The sequence below is a fragment of the Ascaphus truei genome, chromosome 1, assembly GCF_040206685.1.
Source record: "Ascaphus truei isolate aAscTru1 chromosome 1, aAscTru1.hap1, whole genome shotgun sequence".
Taxonomy (NCBI): domain Eukaryota; kingdom Metazoa; phylum Chordata; class Amphibia; order Anura; family Ascaphidae; genus Ascaphus; species Ascaphus truei.
Window position 1 is genome coordinate 30405122 of NC_134483.1, and position 19061 is coordinate 30424182.

The window sequence follows — 19061 nt, forward strand, 5'->3', positions numbered from 1 at the left end:
TCTGAAGCGGCTGACAGTATCATTCCAGCCAGGACACGCATGGCCGGTAGGAAGCTGCGATCTTAAGCACCTTTAGGCCTGGGACATAGTAAGCGCTTAGGTGCTGCTGCTCGCTCTTGCTTGCTGCCGCTCGCTCTACCAGGAGCTTTTTTGCTGTCCTGGCAGAGGAGACAGCAAGCGCGCTTGTGAGGCGGGTATCACTGTGTGTGTGTCACTTGGTAGCTGTCAGTGTGTGTGTGTGTGTCACTTTGAAGTGGTCTGTGTGTTTGTGTGTCACTTGGGAACCTGTGTGTGTGTGTGTGTGTGTGTGTGTGTGTGTGTGTGTGTGTGTGTGTGTGTGTGTGTGTGTGTGTGTGTGTGTGTGTGTGTGTGTATATTATATAATATTTTAAAAATTAAAAAAAAAAGACATGTTGTGAGAATGAGGAAACAAAAAAAGAACAGCGCAAAAAAACCATTGTGTAGTGTATTAAAAAATTATTTATAGTATAAAGGTGAGTATTGCACGTACATCAACAATAAGGGTTAATAGCATGACATGTTAGGGACATGTTACCACTCTGTAGGCACAACAGGATTCAGACACCGGTTGCAGGACGTTCACCCTCAGAATGCTGGTGTATGATTCTGACGAAGTACGGAAGTACGAAACGCGTAGGAGAGGGCGCGTTCCTTCATTCATATATTTTTATATCCCCATTGCGGTTTTAAATCGAACATTTGTTCTGCTACGGGACGTGTTTGGGACTCTGTGTGCCGCTGGATTGCTGAGTGTGAGACAGTGACGCACCAAAGACGGGACCGGCATAGAGACGCCGTCTGATGACGTCAGACGCCGGCGTGGAGTAACACGGAAGCAGCGTGGCGATCAACCCTGCTGAGAGCTCCGTGACGGTGTGGGAAGGTTCCCCAACGCTGAGCTGCTTACTTTGGAATCATACACCAGCATTCTGAGGGTGAACGTCCTGCAACCGGTGTCTGAATCCTGTTGTGCCTACAGAGTGGTAACATGTCCCTAACATGTCATGCTATTAACCCTTATTGTTGATGTACGTGCAATACTCACCTTTATACTATAAATAATTTTTTAATACACTACACAATGGGTTTTTTGCGCTGTTCTTTTTTTGTTTCCTTGTAGCCTTGGTGTTTGAGCCATTCCCACAGACCAGCTGCACAAAACCTCACCCGTTAAGGTTGTATTGTTTATTTTATACATACCTTTTATGTGTAAATCACTTTTCCTATCACAATCACCTATGAGCACAAGTCCTGTTTTTGTTTTCACTCATGTTGTGAGAATAAATTATTTATTAACATTGTGCAACTTTGATAAATATACTCATGCACGCGCACACGCACGCGCGCACACACACATACATACACACACACACAAACACACATACACACATGCACACACACACCCCTGCACACACACATGCACACACACACACACATATATACATGCACACACACATACATGCGCACACACACACACATACACACACACACACACATATATACACATAAAACACACACACATGCACACATAAAACACACACACATGCACACATACACACACATGCACACACACAAACACATGCACACTCACACACATGCACACACGCACACACACACACGCACACACACATACATACACACACACACATACACACACACACACATATATACACATACACACACACACATGCACACATACACACACATGCACACACACACACACACGCACACACATGCACACACACATACACACACACATACACACACACACCTCTGTGCTGCCTCTGTCTTGTCTGGTAGTGCCGGACCGGCTGCAGACCCATTGGATGGGAGCGGCCACGTGACCGCTCCTCCGCTTCCCTCGAGCGGCAAATTTCAAACTTGCCTGTCTCAGGGAAATTTCTCAGCCTCCGCACGCATCAGCAAGCATGCGGAGGGAGAAACTATTGCCGCGCTGATAACAGATGCAGGGGCTTTGTGCATCTGTTCAGCGCGGCTCAGCCCGGCTCAGCGACGCTGAGTGCACTATGTCCTGGGCCTTAGAGCAAGGGGTGCCCAGAGACAAAATTAATGCAGTTTGGCTCCAGAGACCCCCTGCTTCCCACCTATAGCGTGCGGGGGAGATAAATATTTGTATTTGTTTTAAGGAAATGGTTCTTTAAAGCAGCACAACAAGCTGCAGTTTATCTCTATGTCCCTCATCACATAGTCCAGGCCTGCACAACTTGTAAAGCGAGAAGGGCCGAACTGCTCCAAGGAAAACAGATTTGGGCCGCACAGGCAAAATCATCATCATCATATCTCCCCCAGCACCTCTCATCATCATCATCCTCATATCTCCTCCAGCACCCCTCATCAATCTCTCCTAGCACCCCTCATCATCCTCATATCTGCCCCAGCACCCTTCATCATCCTCATATCTCCCCCAGCACCCCTCATCATCCTCATATCTCCCCCAGCACTCATCATCTTCATATATCTCCCCTAGCACTCATCATCTTCATATATCTCCCCCAGTACCCCTCATCATCAACCTTTGCGAGACTCACCCTCTCTCACACCCCCATCTATCCCCCTCACCCATACACAATACTCCCCCTCCACATAACACACAATACCCCCCTGCAGACCACACACATCCCACCCCCCTGCACCTCACCTCACTCTCCCCCCTGCATCTCACATCACATCCCTGCACCTCACATCACCCCCCTACACCTCCCTCCCTGCATCTCACCTCCCCCCCTGCACCTCACCTCACTCCCCCCTGCACCTCACATCACCCCACTACACCTCCCCCTGCACCTCAGCTCACTCACCCCCCTGCACCTCACCTCCCCCCCTGCACCTCATCTCACTCTCCCCCCTGCACCTCACCCCACCCCACTACATCTTCCCCCCTGCACCTCAGCTCCACCCCCTTGCACCTCACTTCCCCCCCCTGCACCTCACATCACTCCCCTTGCACCTCACCTCCTCTCCCCCCTTGCACCTCACCTCCCCCCCAACGGCACCTCACTGCGGCAGAGCAGGCAGGACTAGCACACTCGTGCAGTCCTGAGAGCAGGCTCGAGGAGGAGGAAGGGGGAGCGGGCTCGCGGGCCGGAGTGCGGCTCCCGGGCGAGAGAAGAGGGGGTGAGCGGCTCCCGGGCGGGAGAGGAGGGGGGGAGAGCACCTCCCGGCCGGGAGAGGAGGGGGGAGAGCGGCTCGCGGCCAGAGAGGAGGGGGGGAGAGCAACTTGCGGGCGGGAGAGGAGGGGGCAAGCGAGCTCGCAGGGGGAGAGCAGGCTCGGAAGGGAGGAGGACGGGGAAAGCCGCCGCGGGCCGCGTGTTGTGCAGGACTGACATAGTCCAATAGGAAGCTGCAAGAGATGGTGTCACGGCTTCCAATTGACCCACAAGACGCGGGACATTTAAAGCCGCCATTGTTAGCCCCAACAATCCCCATCGGAGCTGCTACCTGCAGAGATACTGTCACCCCCTTCCGACGTAAGTATCTCGGGGAGCAGGGGGTTCCCAGAGCTGAAATAAATGCAGTTCAGCTCCGGAGACCCCCGGCTTCAATCCTATAACTGAACAGAAATAAATTCAATTAAAGGGAAAATGTAACTTGGTGAGCTGCTTTTCTTGAGTGGCAATAGATGGGGAGAAGTTACATGATAGATGTTTTAAGTTCTGTCTCTGTATTCCATTGTAATATTGTATTTGTTTCAGTCTGCCAAAACTGAGATGGAGGAAACTTTTGTGGATACTTTGTGTCACATGGGATACGTTTTAAAATGTATGGGATTTGCAAGCAGAAAATTGTGCAATGTGTCAAAACAAGCGTCTATTCACACTTTCTTTACATTCGTCCATCACCCCCTTTACCAATTGTTTCACGCACATTAGATGTTGGTCAACAAGAATTTAGCTTTACGAAATAAAGAAAAGGCACAATTGTTACTTACCAACATAAATTGCAATGTTTAATAACCCTTTGAATGAGTAACTATAAAACGAACTACTTACTAAATGTAACCGTAAAATACTAATTCCTTGTCCCTGAGATTGCAGACGAAAAAGTGACATTCATAAAACATTGTATTGTTTGTATTCTCCCAATAGTTTCATACTTGTATTTAAAAGAAATGTACAGCTAAGATACATGGAGGTGCAGAGGAGTGTAAAGCCTTAAATGAAAACATCCAGTCATTTACACATTTTAGGTATTTTGTTTTTAGATCGTTTGCCTCTGTACTTCATTGTCTTTAGCTCCACTCAACTAGTATTGGTGCCCCTAATCTGCCACCATTCACAGTCTGAAATGGCATGAGTGCAGGGAACAGACTAGGACAGGGGTGGCCAACTTCAGCCTTCAACTGAAGGGCCACCGACAGGTCAGGCTTTCAGGATATCCCTGCTTCAATACAGGTGGCTCAATCAGTGGCTCAGTCGTTGACTGAGCCACATGTGCTGAAGCAGGGATATCCTGAAAACCTGACCTGTCGGTGGCCCTTGAGTTGGCCAGCCCTGGACTGGACAATCACTCTGTATATTAGTGGCATGAGAAGATTAGGCAGAATTTGTTTGTAGGTTGATAGTAATCTCTTCTATCATGAGTTCAGCCAAATATAATGTGGAATTCAGCAGTACATCAGACGCAAGGGGGGGATTTAAGCGTTAAGGATATCGAATGAAATCTGAAATTAAGATATACAATATCTGGCAATACATTAAATGCAGAAGATGTGGGGAGCAGCCCGTCTTATTTTCCTTCCATCTTTTTGTATCGAGGTACAGTACATTAAACTAGTGCTAAAATCCGGGCTTGCGCTCCATAACATAGCAAAGGAGGATCCTCTTGCCCCATATGGTAAATTAAATGTCATTCTTCACAGCCTGCCTCAGCAAATTACAACGTCACTGGTATTTTGTGCCGATAATGCGCCTCCATTTCCTTGCAACCTGAATTGCATGAGTAAGCCAGGTGTGCCATGATTTCTTAATGTTTTCTGTTGGATTTATCACCAGCTTGGATTTTGCAGCTGTATCATTTTAAAGTGAGTTGATTTGGGCAGGGACTGCAATGCAGCCTTGAAATAAATCACACTTTGCAAAGGGGAAAAAAAACAAAAACTGTTATCTTGAATAGATCGAGTCCAGCAACGTTCAGATCTAAGGGGGAAAGAGATTAAATATGAGGCTTGGCACTTGTGCAGCAAAAACATACATGGAAAAAATATAATATAACGCATATACGATTAACAGGAAATATTCATTGTGTAATATTCATTGTAATAATCAAAACTTTTATATTTTATATTATATTTTTACATGGTCCAGTAGATTTAATATTAACCCTTTGGTTTGGAATATATTACAGGCCTCTGACGGAAAAGGGCTTTGTTCTGGGCCTGTATGTGATGCGGATTCCATGAACATTCTTGCACCGAACTGTGGGGGGGGAAAGCTCGAGTCGTATTGATTTTATTGATCGGCTCCTGCTTTTTGTCAAGATTAGGTTCAGTAACCCGTTTCATTTTCAGATAAGATTATCAACTATCCTCTTTGGGCCAACATTAAGGACTTTTTTTTTGTTAATTATTATTATTGATAGCAGAACTATAATTTCCAGAAGTCCCACTTCTATCTTTGGCAGAGCATTTACACATATTTTGGTGTTTTGGTTTCAAACGGCATAGCTTTGCAAACCATGTTCAGAAATATACTCTTGTTAAAATAGAAACTACAAATCATGTCTATTGAGGAAGTACTCTCTGCGTATTTGAGGCCGATAGTGTATGGCCACAACAATGTACTTCTTGTGTTAAAAACTGTAAGTAGGGGTCGTACATTTAAGTCCTGAAAAGAATAATGTCCGTCCTCAGAGTTAAGCTCACTAGCTGATGCCATTTGGCCTCTATAAAGAACAGTAAAAGAGGGTTTTGAAGGTGAATGCTTCGGTCAGACTGCATTGTAAATATAAGCAGATGCCTGAAGGCCAAATTGTAATGCACATTAATGGGAAAGAATCTTTGTGGTAATATAAAACAGATATACTTACTTTCTTTGCTATTGATATACATTGTAATCACCCACAGAAGCATAATCGGGATCAACTGTAACTGAAATGAATGCATTGTAATTTTTAGCGTAATAAATACAATAAACAAACATACTGTATACATGATATAGTAATGAGTGACGGGACTAAATAAAGTCACGTGCCCTTAGTGTTTTATCTGCCGGTGCAGGGCAATAAAAAGAATACACCTTAACCCCCCTATAACGCTGTGCTTGGGGTCCAAAGAATCACACCGCGTTATAAGCGGGTCGCGTTAGAAATAATGTACAATCGTATGCATTGTACAATAAAGTATTTAAGACACCAATAATCGTGTTGTAATAAGAAATAATAAGAAAATTGGGAGCAACGCTTGCATCGCACTATAAGCGAATCCGCGTTGTAACGGGGTTGAGGTGTATATCAACTCCAGGCACTAATGTAGCCTGTTTGACATTTTCTTGTAACCGTGGTTTGCCGCGGTCCAAATGCCACAGCCAAGCCCCATCCAAAAATGTGCTGGCAAAAGGAAAGCCACAGCAGGTTGACTTCTTTGTCGTGGCTCAGAGGACGTTGAGTCAGTCTACATACATACTCAGTCCTCAATTGAGCCACCTGTGCTGAAGCAGGGATATACTGAAAATCTGACCTGTTGGTGAGGGTCTGGGGGACTGGAGTTGAGCATCGCTGATCTAAAATACCAGAAGGTAGTAATACAGTACTGCCAAAGATAGATTTAGTATGTTGACGTCTCATTCTCCGTTTGTGATTTTGGGGCTGATGTGAAATCAGGAACAGCACCAAACCACGGGTGTTCCGAGAGCCATGCCAATGGGAACGCTACGTTACGTGACCGTATCGTATGATGCCCCGTTGCTATAGGGGACGCTACGTGACGTCATGACGTTACGTGGAGCCATGTGACGCCGCGCAGCCATATTGAAAAGATTTGCAGGGGAAACATGCGATGCCGGAGCATGCTAGGAGACGCCGCCCGGACAGGTGATGGGGAGGTGTGAGGTGGAGAGCTGGGGGAGATGTGAGGGGAGATATGATGATGATGATGATGATGAGGGGGACTGGGGGAGATCTGATGATGATCAGGGGGACTGGGAGAGATCTGATGATGATGAGGGGGACTGGGGAGATCTGATGATGAGGGAAAGAAGCTTTTGACGATGAGGGGGAGAAGCTGATGGTGATTTTTCACTATGAAAGGGCAGTACGGTGAGGGAGAACCTGTTGCTAAAATGTTTGAATCCCACCACTGCGTATAATGTCACTCCTATAATACTCTCCATCAAACACTGGCCCAAATTGTCATTTTAAATGTATATGTGGCCTGTTTATTATTGCTACCAAATTGTATAATGCACATTTTAGCATTTAATAAACTTAATCTGCCAGTGAATTGTCAGTGCTGCCAATTTATCCATGCTCCTTAAATAAATTGCACCCTGTTCTCAGTTCAGCATGTAATATAACAAATGGTAAAAGGAAAGATGAACGCAGCAACGACTGTATTATTTTTGGATGTCTCTGTAAATTTGCTCCTACTGGAAATTCTGTATTTGAACTTGTTAATCATGCATATAATTACATGGAACATTAACTCCCTCAGATCCAAGGGCATGTTTGCTTTTGTTCCAAGATAAGTAAGAATAATAGGATATGACTATTTTGACTAGCAAACTTAGGCAATGCAAATGTAAAAGCACCTTCATATAACTCACCTGGTGCACTGGTTAGAGGTGGCAATGGTCCTCGTCTGTAAAAATATATACATATATATATATTAGGGCCTATGCATCAATGTGTAAATCTGGGGCATGAATGAACCGCACCAGATTAAGAGGAAACTAATCCCATTGGTTTTGAATAAGAAGTATTTCCTTTAAAATGCAGTGAAGAGTTTTCCCCCAGAATAGCACCTTGATTGCCTAAGTGACTTCTCCAGATACTGTATATAAAATCTCTCTTAAACATGCAGTCTCACTTTGGATCAGAGTGCAGTGCTGGTAGTGATAGGGTTATTAGGTTACAAATAAGTGTTTTGATTGACTAGTACAGCTATTATTTTTTTATTATTATTTTTAAAAAATCTAAATATATTTTTGTTTTCAGTTACAACGGGGTGGGATTAAACACAACGATAAAATAAACTTTGAGGATAAACTTTTAAAAGTATATGCATGATTATATTTTTTTAATCACAATCTGGCCATAACCCATTTGTTTTCGGGATTAAGAACTCTGCACCACAATAGAGTACTTTTTCTGGAAAGTGTTTGTGGTTTGAATCTTTGAGTTTGCAATTGATTCAATGAAAACCCCCTTCGGTGTCAGAAGATTAAATTGTTATTTTTCTACTCAACATATTAATTCAAATGTAGATTTAGTAACTGAACAGAAATAGGCTGTGAGTTGCATGTCAGATCACAAATGCATCAGGGGACTGGAATTAAAATGTGTATATAAACTTATGCTGGCATCAAGCAGCCAGATTTCACTCTACACCAGGGGTGGGCAACTCCACTCCTCAAGGGCTACCAACAGGTCAGGTTTTCAGGATACCCCCTTCGACTGAGCCACCTGTGCTGAAGCAGTGAATACTTGACCTGTTGGTGGCCCTTGAGGACTGGAGTTGTGAAGATAGGATGATTTCAAGTCTGAATAATAATTATATTGACTATATACATATATATTCAGCATGTAACTAGTTAAAATAAGGAATATAGTATTAAGTTAGAAATTATATTGGGGTAGTTAGAAATAGTTAGTTAGTAAAACAATACAATAGAGATCAGTCTTAAAAGATTAGGAACACAGTTAATCCTATAGTTGCTTAGTGACAGAACAAGGGAGTTTGTAAATCATAGCAAATATTGCTAAAAGAAGAAACATTGTTCTAACTTTGATTTGCTAAGGACATTTGGCCGACAGTGAGTAAAACAGCTGATTGCTAGGTTAAGGAAAATGTACAGTATAAAGATTGTACCTGGATGTATGGAATTCAGAATCATTTAACATGAACCAAACTGAAGACTCTATAACCAAATGCTATATATATATGCCTGAAAACCTGATTAAATGACGCTGTAAAATATGTGTTCTATTTGTGTCTAAATAAACTGAGAAAAGAACCGCACCGTGGACTATTTGATACATCACTGAAAGGTGGGACATTTATTTGCACCCATCTAATGAAGCAAATCTTCAAAGTTGCCCACCGCTGCTCTACACCCTGTGCAAATATGGATGAATCGGTTGATCACAAGAAGAAAAGATCATTCAAACTCAAACCTTATCCCAGCCACCGCTTGATTCCTGACAACTGCTGTATTCCTTGGAGGGTTGTAGAAATTTTCATACGCAATGGGAGCTGGAAATATAAAATAATATTTTTGTGTTACATCGGCACGTTTTTCAATAAGAGAAGATAGTAATAGTCGGCATGGATTTATGAAGGATAGGTCATCCCAAACTAACCTTATTAGTTTCTTTGAGGAGGTAAGTAGGAATTTAGACCAGGATAATGCAGTTGATGTGGTCTACTTCGATTTTGCAAAGGGGTTTGATATGGTGCCACACAAGAGCTTAGTGTACAAAATAAAGGCAATTGGACCTGCAAATATTTTTAACATGTGGATTGAAAACTGGTTGAAGGATAGACAACAGAGTTGTCATTAGCCCAACCCGAAAAAGGTTCCATTTAAGTTGTGAGTGGAGTACCTCAAGGATCGGTACTGGTCCTGCTTTTTAACTTGTTTATTAATGAACTTGAGGTTGGCATATAGAGCAAAGTCACCATCTTTGCTGATGACACTAAATTGTGCAAGGTAGTAAAATCAGACCAGGATGTCATTTCTCTCCAGAAGGACATAGATAGACTGGAAACTTGTGCAGGTAAATGGCAGATGAGGTTTAATACACATAAATGTAAGGTTATACATTTGGAAAACATGAATAAACAGACGACTTACAAATTAAATTGGGGAAAATTAGGTGAATCCTTGTTGGAGAAGGATTTTAGAGTGCTTCTAGACAGCAGGCTTAGAAATAGTGCCCAATGTCATGCAGTAGCTGCAAAGGCAAATAAGATCTTACCTTGTATTAAAAGGGGAATGGATGGAAGGGAAGTAAACATAATTATGCCCCTTTATAAAGCATTAGTAAGACCACACCTTAACTATGGAGTACAATATTGGGCACCACTCCATAAAAAAAGACATTATGGGACTAGAAAAATTGCAGAGAAGAGCCACCAAATTAAGGGGATGGAAAAGATGATTAATGAGGATAGCGGATTAGGAGAGAAGAGACACAGCTGACAGGGTGTGAGAGCCTATAGATTATATAATGACATTTCTATTATTTACTATAATCCAATATTGCCAACCTTACTCCATAGCATTATGAAACTGTGGTCCTCCATGGTTCTCGTGAATGTGCAGGACTATTGTTACCCGCAATGTACCGTGATTAGAATTACAAGAGAACTGGATCAAAAGCTCATGATAACATGAATAGTTGGCAATACGGACAATAGTGGAGATTTGTGTACCTTCTCTCTTGTTCCAGTGGGCATGTCAAGTACGATATTGTCTGTACCTCAAGTACAGGGGTGGCCAACTGAGTGATGATCAGCGCAACAATTCAACTACTTTTATGGATTTGAGTATTTTTTAAATCTTTTTTTTTTTTTAAATCCGGTGATCATTTTGCACCAGAACGACCTCGATAGATAATCATCTTAGTTCCATTGATTTGTCCTGTTTCCTAGTGACCGCTTTTAGTAGGCAGCACTGCCTTGTCTTGGAGGGAGTGCAGCACGACCAGTGTCACTTTGCTTTGAAGCAAGCAAAAGCAAGTTGAATTTGCTTAAAAGAGAACCAACCTTTTGGTTTTCTTTAGTAGGCATGAAATCAAGGGCAGTATGAAGAGACGTACAGTATAAGAAATTAGGCTTCAAGGGGGTAAAACTGTCCATTAGAGCAGATGCCAATATAAAACATGGTTCCTTCTCCTTTCAGTGGTGGGGGTTTGCAATCGCCAATAAAATTACGTTGACTTGTGCTACCAGCTGATTTTGTGTAGCCCTGTGTGGTTTGGGCTATAGGTCTGCCCTCCTCCTGGCGGTAATACCTGCGTAAGGGCAGGTTTGCCAGGAGCAATCATGGGTTTTCCCCACTTCATGCAGTACAATGAGTCAGTGAAGGCAGTGTCTTCAGGCTCTGTGTCCAATTAGAGACACAGGGGTGGTGCCTGTTGGAGCTGCTTATTGTACTGCAGCTTTTTATTTAGTCAGTCTGTCCCTACCGTGAGAGGGGCAAGGTTACCCAGACCAAGCTGCCAGGGCTCTGGCAGGCTTGAGGCCTCCCTACGGGGAGTGAGGGTATACCACATACCTCCTATCCTACCAGAGGATAGGGGAAGAGCTGGAACCTCTCTCGGTGCCCTTGGCTGGGAGTTGGGTTCAGGGACATCCTAAGGGAGACAGCCTGCTGTGTGATCTGTGATGCTGAATAGAAGAGACCAAATAAAGAGACACTGCATTTTTACCTATACCTCCTGCCTGAGAGTGAAGTACATTGGGAGGAGGGGAGCATCATTGTTTTGCAGCTACTTCACCCCATACTGGTTACAGGATACTGGGGAGCGCAGGTATATATAAAAAAATTACACCCGATTCCTTTGAGAAATCTGTAAGTAGAAATCTCATTGGGCTATTTTGTTCTAAGAACCATACTACTCGAACAGACATATTTGCACTATATGCTTGTGTTTGCTCTTTTTTATATATACCTGCGCTCCCCAGTATCCTGTAACCAAACATCTCTTGGATTGAAGAAAAAACAATCTACACGAAGGGTTGAAGCTGCATTTATTATTATTTTCATTGGGCCACATTCACTGATGTTTTCACATTGATACGCTGTTATAAGTATTCACGTGCACTAATTGAAGTCACTATAATTAGATTTAAGCGCCACTCTTTAACTATTTGTTCACACTTCACCCCATACAGCTGGGGCCTGCACGAGATGGAGGCGCTGCACCTGTAAGTAGGATTGAGGCACAGCCCCAGAAGCCTGACCTGTTCATCCCCTATACCATCATGCGGGAGACTCAGGGCCCCCGGTTGCCAGCAGGTATGCACCACCCTAAGACATGTAGCTGGAGCAGCATATTCCCTAGGAGACCCTATGTGAGATTGGGGGGTGGGGGTGGGGGTGGGGGGATAAGTGTTACATTTGTTTGTCAGTAGCTGCACCAGTATTGCAGAGTGTAACTGTTTACATGGGAATCAATTACAAGATAATCATTTTAGAAATAACAAGTTATGAGAACATCCTTATATTCAAGTAAATACCTGGTGGTTTATCTCCTGTTTTATGGTTTTCTGTAAAATACTCAATGTCCTTCTCAATATTACATCCCTCTAATGCTTTGCGAACTTCTTCATACATCTGTAAAAAGAAGAGAAATCAGCTTAGGGTAACAATGGAAAGAGAAGGTTCTGCATCTGGCAAAGCCTTGATAATTAGTATCCTTGGTGGCAATAGGCCATAGAAAACAACAACTAATTTACTAATACAGTACGTGAATGATGGCAGCAAATATCCAAAATTCAACCAAAATTTTGTAGCCATTGCTAACCCGGCAGTGCCAATTACTTGATATTGTATGCTTACTCTTTTGCTATGTATGCAAGGCTGTCTTCACAACCACACAAGTAAATCACCAACTCACTAAGAAACATGAGCCAAGAGCAAACTGTAACAATTAATGAACCCAAGGCTTATCGGCTGTACATAATCCAAGAAAGTCAAGGGAGCGGAGGTCGTAACACCAAAGGAGAGAAGAAAAAATGGACATAGAACAGTATTGTATGGCAGTTTAGGGCTCAGTTCTCAGTTGTGCACAGAACCTCCAATTATTATACTCAAACATTTGAGATATATGGGTATTTCCAAAACTGGCACAAAATGTACTGGAACGTGGGTAGAAACACATGCAGTTCAGCAGGACCCAGGAGAAAGAAGAAAGACCAGGATAGTGCAGATGGTACTTAAAACAGTACATTTAACAAAAAAAGACCCCCCTGCAATAAAGGCTTACATCAGGGTGATCAGTTAAAACATTTGTACGGTACAAATAAATCGTCCTGACTCCCGGGAGTCGGGTGAGTCGTGTTCTCACCCCTCCAAGTCTCCACTGATGCCGATGTTGTCACTTCCGGGTTTCCGAAAATCAGATGATGCGGCTGACATCCCTCTGAACACTTCCCCTCTGATCACTGTCAGCTGTATCGCCGATTGTCAGACTCAACTAGTTTCGCTGTTGCTTCCTCAGGAATCAATAACTCCCACCCACGCTCCCTCTGCTACATATACCCTGCTGCGGAGATTACGCTAACCCGATAGGATGGACATCAACCAATGAGTAATAGCTCCTGTTCGTAATCAAGCAAATGTATGCTACATAGTATACAGATGTTAAGAATCATCTTGCTCTCAAATAGCACAATAAAGAATACTATTCATCTGAAATGAAGAATTCTCATACAAATATAAAGTACACAATAAAACTACATCATAAAACAAAATGAATTACAGAATTTTATATAATAAAAAATCCGAACAGGATGCTAAATATGACACATAGCCACTTCTCTTGTACATAAAATAAATCATAAGATAAAAAATACAATAGACGCATCAATATAGAATATTTCATATCATTCAGATATATAGTGGATAATGCTGTGCAACCCCAGAGAGACCATGCATCTAACCAAGGGCCACCTAGCCGCCCTAGGGGATCACAGCGTACCACCCTACACTATCTCCTTACCTAAACTTTCCAACAATATTAAAACCCAAATAACGACGAATTTTTATTCCCCTTTGTCATTATTTGGGTTTTAATATTGTACTAAAATCCCTAAAAGTAGTGGAATTGTTGCGCTGATCATCACTCAGGGGCTATTTTTGTATCCCAGAGTGGGGCTCCTGTTCATTATCATGTGAAGCGATCTTCCACTTGATTGGGAAGATTTCCGCTCCGTTCAAATGAAGAGTGCATCACAGTATATTGAATAGGGGTCATTCTCTCTCTAACACTGCCAGGATCAGGGAAGAATAATAAATGGTTTCTCATTGGTTGATGTCCATCCTATCGGGTTAGCATAATCTCCGCAGCAGGGTATATATAGCAGAGGGAGCGTGGGTGGGAGTTATTGACTCCTGAGGAAGCAACAGCGAAACTAGTTGAGTCTGACAATTAGAGATACAGCTGACCATGATCGGAGAAGAAGTGTTCAGAGGGACGTCACCCGTGTCATCTCGTCACCTGATTTTCGGAAACCTGGAAGTGACGACACTCACCCGACTCCCGACGATTTATTTGTACCGTACAAATGTTTTCATTGATCACCCTGATGTAAGCGTTTATTGCAGGGGGGTCTTCTTGTGATAAATATACTGTTTTTAAGTACCATCTGCACTGTCCTGGTCTTTCGTCTTTCTTCTTTCTCCAGGGTCCTGCTGAACTGAGTGTGTTTCCACCCACGTTCCAGTACATTTTGTGCCTCAGTTTTGGAAATGCCCATATATCTCATATTTTTGTGAGTATAATAATTGGAGGTTCTGTGCACAACTGAGCCCTAAACTGCCATACAATACTGTTCTATGTCCATTTTTCGTCTTCTCTCCTTTGGTGTTACGACCCCCGCTCCCCTGACTTTCTTGGATTCTGTTTGTGGAGGATATTGGAGACATATCCGGTTCCAGGGTTTTGAGTGGAGGCGTATAATTACCTTTTATATATTTATATTTACTGATATCATGTATTTCTATTTATTTAATTGATTTATATATCTCTTGTTCACTAAGTGTATTATCACTATCACTATTTTTCTTTACTGATAATTTGTTTTTTCACTCATCAATTTATCTGAGCATTTAAAGTAACTCTAACCGGTTACATATTATTCACAAGTGTCGAGCGCCACTCTTTGCTCTTATCTATTTATCAGCTGTACATTATAGCTAAGAAAATGTAAGACACTTAGACCAGACACTCTTAAATTGGGCACATGAAAAAAAATGTACAGTACAATAAGGTTCTTCTGTCAATGTGGGATGCAGGAATTTACAAGCAAGTACTATAGGCAGGTACTATTAAATCACCATAACACATCATTTATTTTATGTAAAGGTCATTTGACCAATAAAACACTTGCATTTCTGGATTTATTTGTATATACTTATTTTTATAAAATACAGATGGTAATAAATTGCCTATAAATTGTTGATCATTTATCAAACCAGCCATCAACCTGGCCAAAGCCCAACTATGAACCCTCCCCCCCAAATATTACAATAATGACAAACAATAATCCACTTTCTCACTTGATGGCCCAAAGGAAAAACAAACAAACACAGAAAATATCATCGTGATGCCAAAAAAAACAGCCAAAGTGTGAATGAGGCCTAATCCAGGACCTGATGGCGTTGCAGGGACGCTTTTTCCCATGGACGTCATTGGTAAGAGCGGTTACTGAAGGTGCAAACTGAGCTCAGTGAATCTGGGCCTATATCTTCCAATGAAAAAAACAGAACAAGAGCACAGACCAGAAACGGCAGTCCTTCAATCAGACCATTCCATTGTATAGGTAAGCATCTTACCACATCATTGGATACACACTGTTTGGAGAGCTGGTTCACGTGTGTCCACACTGCGTTCCGGAAGTAATTTATTCTCTCACCTTCCTGATTCTCAAAATTCTGCAAGGAATAGTTTTGTTTAAGGATTTAAATGATCGATGGACCCCTGACTTTCAAATGATCCCAGTGACAGGAGCTAAACCCCAACTCTGCCCCTGACACACTGCAGTCATTATGAGCAACGGTAAACCAAGGTGGCGCTCTACGCTATTAGTGATAACAATTGATATTAACAGTGAAAGTATTGTGATCAATATGTGAATAAAAAAGTGAAAATAAATATATAAAGTGTGGGGCTAATCAATTAACCCTCAAAAAACAGTGTGAATACAATAGAATACAATAATGTGCACCAAAAATAAATGGGAGAAAGGGTATACTCCTCCACTCAGGCACTGGAGCAGAGATATGTTCCTGCTATCTATTCCAAACAGATGTCCAGAAAGCAGGGGGGTGGGGGATGTACACAGAGAAAAACACACTGGATGCAACAGGCCCGTGAAGAGCGGTGAGATCGCGACTCACCCTATCTGCGGGAGTCACTGTTAATCACGTTTTATGCTTTAAAGAGCTTTTATTGTGTAAGCCTCGATTCTCGAGGGTTTTTTATGGATATAAAGTTGTGGGTTTTTTTTTATAAGTACCGTCTGCACTATTATTGTTTTATTTTCTGAGATCAGCGGGACCATTGAACACCACAATACACTACATTTGCCACTGATTTGGACATGCCTGGTTGTATTACTCCATTCTGAGTACAACTATTGAAGAATTACATGCTGTGCAGATATCTCGTTTATTTGCCATACTGCTCTATGTAGTTTCTCTTTCCCTCTCTTTGGGTACATCCCCCGCTCCCCTGCTTTTTGGATACACTGCAGTCACTAGGCTGAAATAAGGCTGCTTTTGAACTAACCGCGATTTTTTTGTGAAAACCAGTTGGACACATTCAATAAACTTTTTTTGTTTAATATTGTTTTTATTTTTAATTATTGTTATTGATCAACTATCCCTATGACGCAAAATGGAAGTCATGAAACTTTCTTCTAGGATAATGTAGGGAAGTCAATCTTAAATTGTGCAATGCTTGTACTGGAAATGTATTTGTTCTTCATACGTACAAAGCACGTCCGTAAATCCCCATTGAAATGTGTGCAGAGATTTGAACGTAAGCGGCAGCAGCTCCCGTTAAGGCACATATAGAATTACACTCGGAATGATCTCTCATTTATAGAAGTTTATTTGTGGAAGAGTGCCATAAAGTGGTAATCTGATCTGCTTGAAATATTTTTATTGGAATAAAATAATGGTTTAAAAATAACAAAAAGTTTCCATAGAATTTATTACTGTACGTTATAGCCAATTAAATAGTGACAGAAGTGTACTGATCACAGCAAAGTCTCTTGCCCCTGCTACGCACCTTGTGAAAAAATGTAGCCGTTTTATCAAAGAATAAAAGCACATTATTTTCAATAGAATTGATTTCCCTGATAATTCTAATATTGCAGTAGGGAAACTTTGAGAAATAACCCCCACGTTTTAACCTGGTGTTTGCAAGCACATTACCACGCAGGCGCTGATGTGTTCATTCTGCCAATCTTCCCGTATTTTGTCAAGTGTACTTATATTTTGCTGGTACAACTTATCTGCAAAATAAAAAAATATCACTAAACAACAATTACCAAGAGAAAAGATACACAAAGCGCACAACTTCACCAAACACAAGTATACACATTCTTTGTCATGTTCTAAGGGAATTCCTAACAATTTATAAACAGACTTTAATGGCGGAATTCACACTGCTCTGATAACGGGAATCGGAGCTTGATCAATAGTGACTGCCATTCAAGTGTAGCCCAGAATCACAGATGGGAATTTGGGTACAATGGTCCCCAGGAACGTTTGACGTTCTTCTAAGAAGTGGTACAGTCAGATTTATTCTCCCTGGGGAAGATGGCTTTACTATATATGAGTCCCGATTTTAAGTAGATCACAATACATTTACACTGCTTACCGGAGTCTTCTGAAGCCACCTTTGTCTGAGCCAGTTTTGAAAAAATCTAAACCAAATAATAACAAAAGTAAACATGACATCTACACGATTGCACTGACACACGATTGGAGTAATATGACTTGTAATGTACAGTTAAAACAGCTGTGCCACCTACTCTGCTATGATTAGTTAGCACAGGAGTGGCCAACTCCAGTCCTCAAGGGCCACCAACAGGTCAGGTTTAAGGTAATTGACAGCCACCTGTGCTGAAGCAGGGATATTTTTAACCTGGCCTCTTGGTGGCCCTTGAGGACTGGAGTTGGCCACCCCTTTCCAAACCGTTTGTGATCTTCTTGAGTCGGGAGCAGCCACACCTTAACGCTCTGCAGCTTATCTGAATATATATATATATATATAAACACACACGCACACAAAAGGAAGCACATGCTCCTAGTGCAATAACTAAAAATAAAAAATACATAGTTCCTACTCTCAAGATATCAGATGGTATTGCGCAGTATCAGCACTCAAAGTGTTATAGGGATAGCCAGATCAGCAGATGACATCAGGAAAAACCACTTGAGCAGCTGCTCTCCTAGCTGCTGCAGTAGAGTCCACAGTGGATGAAAAGGATTCTGTGGAGACAATCGAATAGGCCCCGCACCCACACCTCTCAGCATAAAATTCTGCTTCTCCTGCTCAATCAGGAGGTAAGACAAATGTGCTCAGCTTTCGAAAAGTCCGCACTGTGACCATATGTTCACGTCCTCCACGTTCCAGCGTGAGGACGTCTTCAAAAGCCCTACGCGCTTCGTCACACTAGAAAACATGACTTTATCAGGGGTCTCCTCCCCCTCCCCCTTTACCCCCCCCCCCATGACTTTTCAAACTGAGCACATTTGTCTGTACCTCCTGATTGAGCAAGAGAAGCATCATTTTATGCTGAGAGGTGTGGGTGCTAGGCCTATTTGATCGTTTCCCCCGAATCCTCTGCATCCACTGTTGACTCTACTGTACCAGCAAGGAGAGAAGCTGCTCAAGTGATTTTTCCTGATGTCATCTGCTGAGTGGAGAATCCTGCATTGCTGATCTGGCTATCGCTATTAGTACTTTGTGCGCTGATACTGCTCAATCCCGTCTGGTATCTTGTGATTGGGCACTTGTCACTTTTTTGTTTTTATTGTATTACATTTATTGCATAATGGGGCGTTCGCTTCTTCCTGTAATTTTTTACATTAATCTCTACTTTGTATGCTGTGCATCCACGAAGA

At 42.3% G+C, this 19061-nt stretch overlaps 1 protein-coding gene across 1 annotated transcript in view; it reads right to left on the reverse strand.

Moving 5' to 3' along the window:
- Positions 1-4466: 4466 nt before the first annotated feature.
- Positions 4467-19061, reverse strand: part of PSTPIP2 (proline-serine-threonine phosphatase interacting protein 2) — a 92729-nt gene continuing 78134 nt past the window's right edge. The window contains exons 7-14 of the mRNA XM_075594383.1: positions 17812-17857; positions 17364-17443; positions 15759-15857; positions 12440-12536; positions 9370-9448; positions 7800-7834; positions 6067-6127; positions 4467-5177 (exon numbers count right to left, since the gene is read on the reverse strand). Of these exons, the coding sequence (XP_075450498.1) occupies positions 6075-6127; positions 7800-7834; positions 9370-9448; positions 12440-12536; positions 15759-15857; positions 17364-17443; positions 17812-17857 (489 nt within the window). The 3' untranslated portion in view covers positions 4467-5177; positions 6067-6074. The remainder of the gene's footprint in view (positions 5178-6066; positions 6128-7799; positions 7835-9369; positions 9449-12439; positions 12537-15758; positions 15858-17363; positions 17444-17811; positions 17858-19061) is intronic.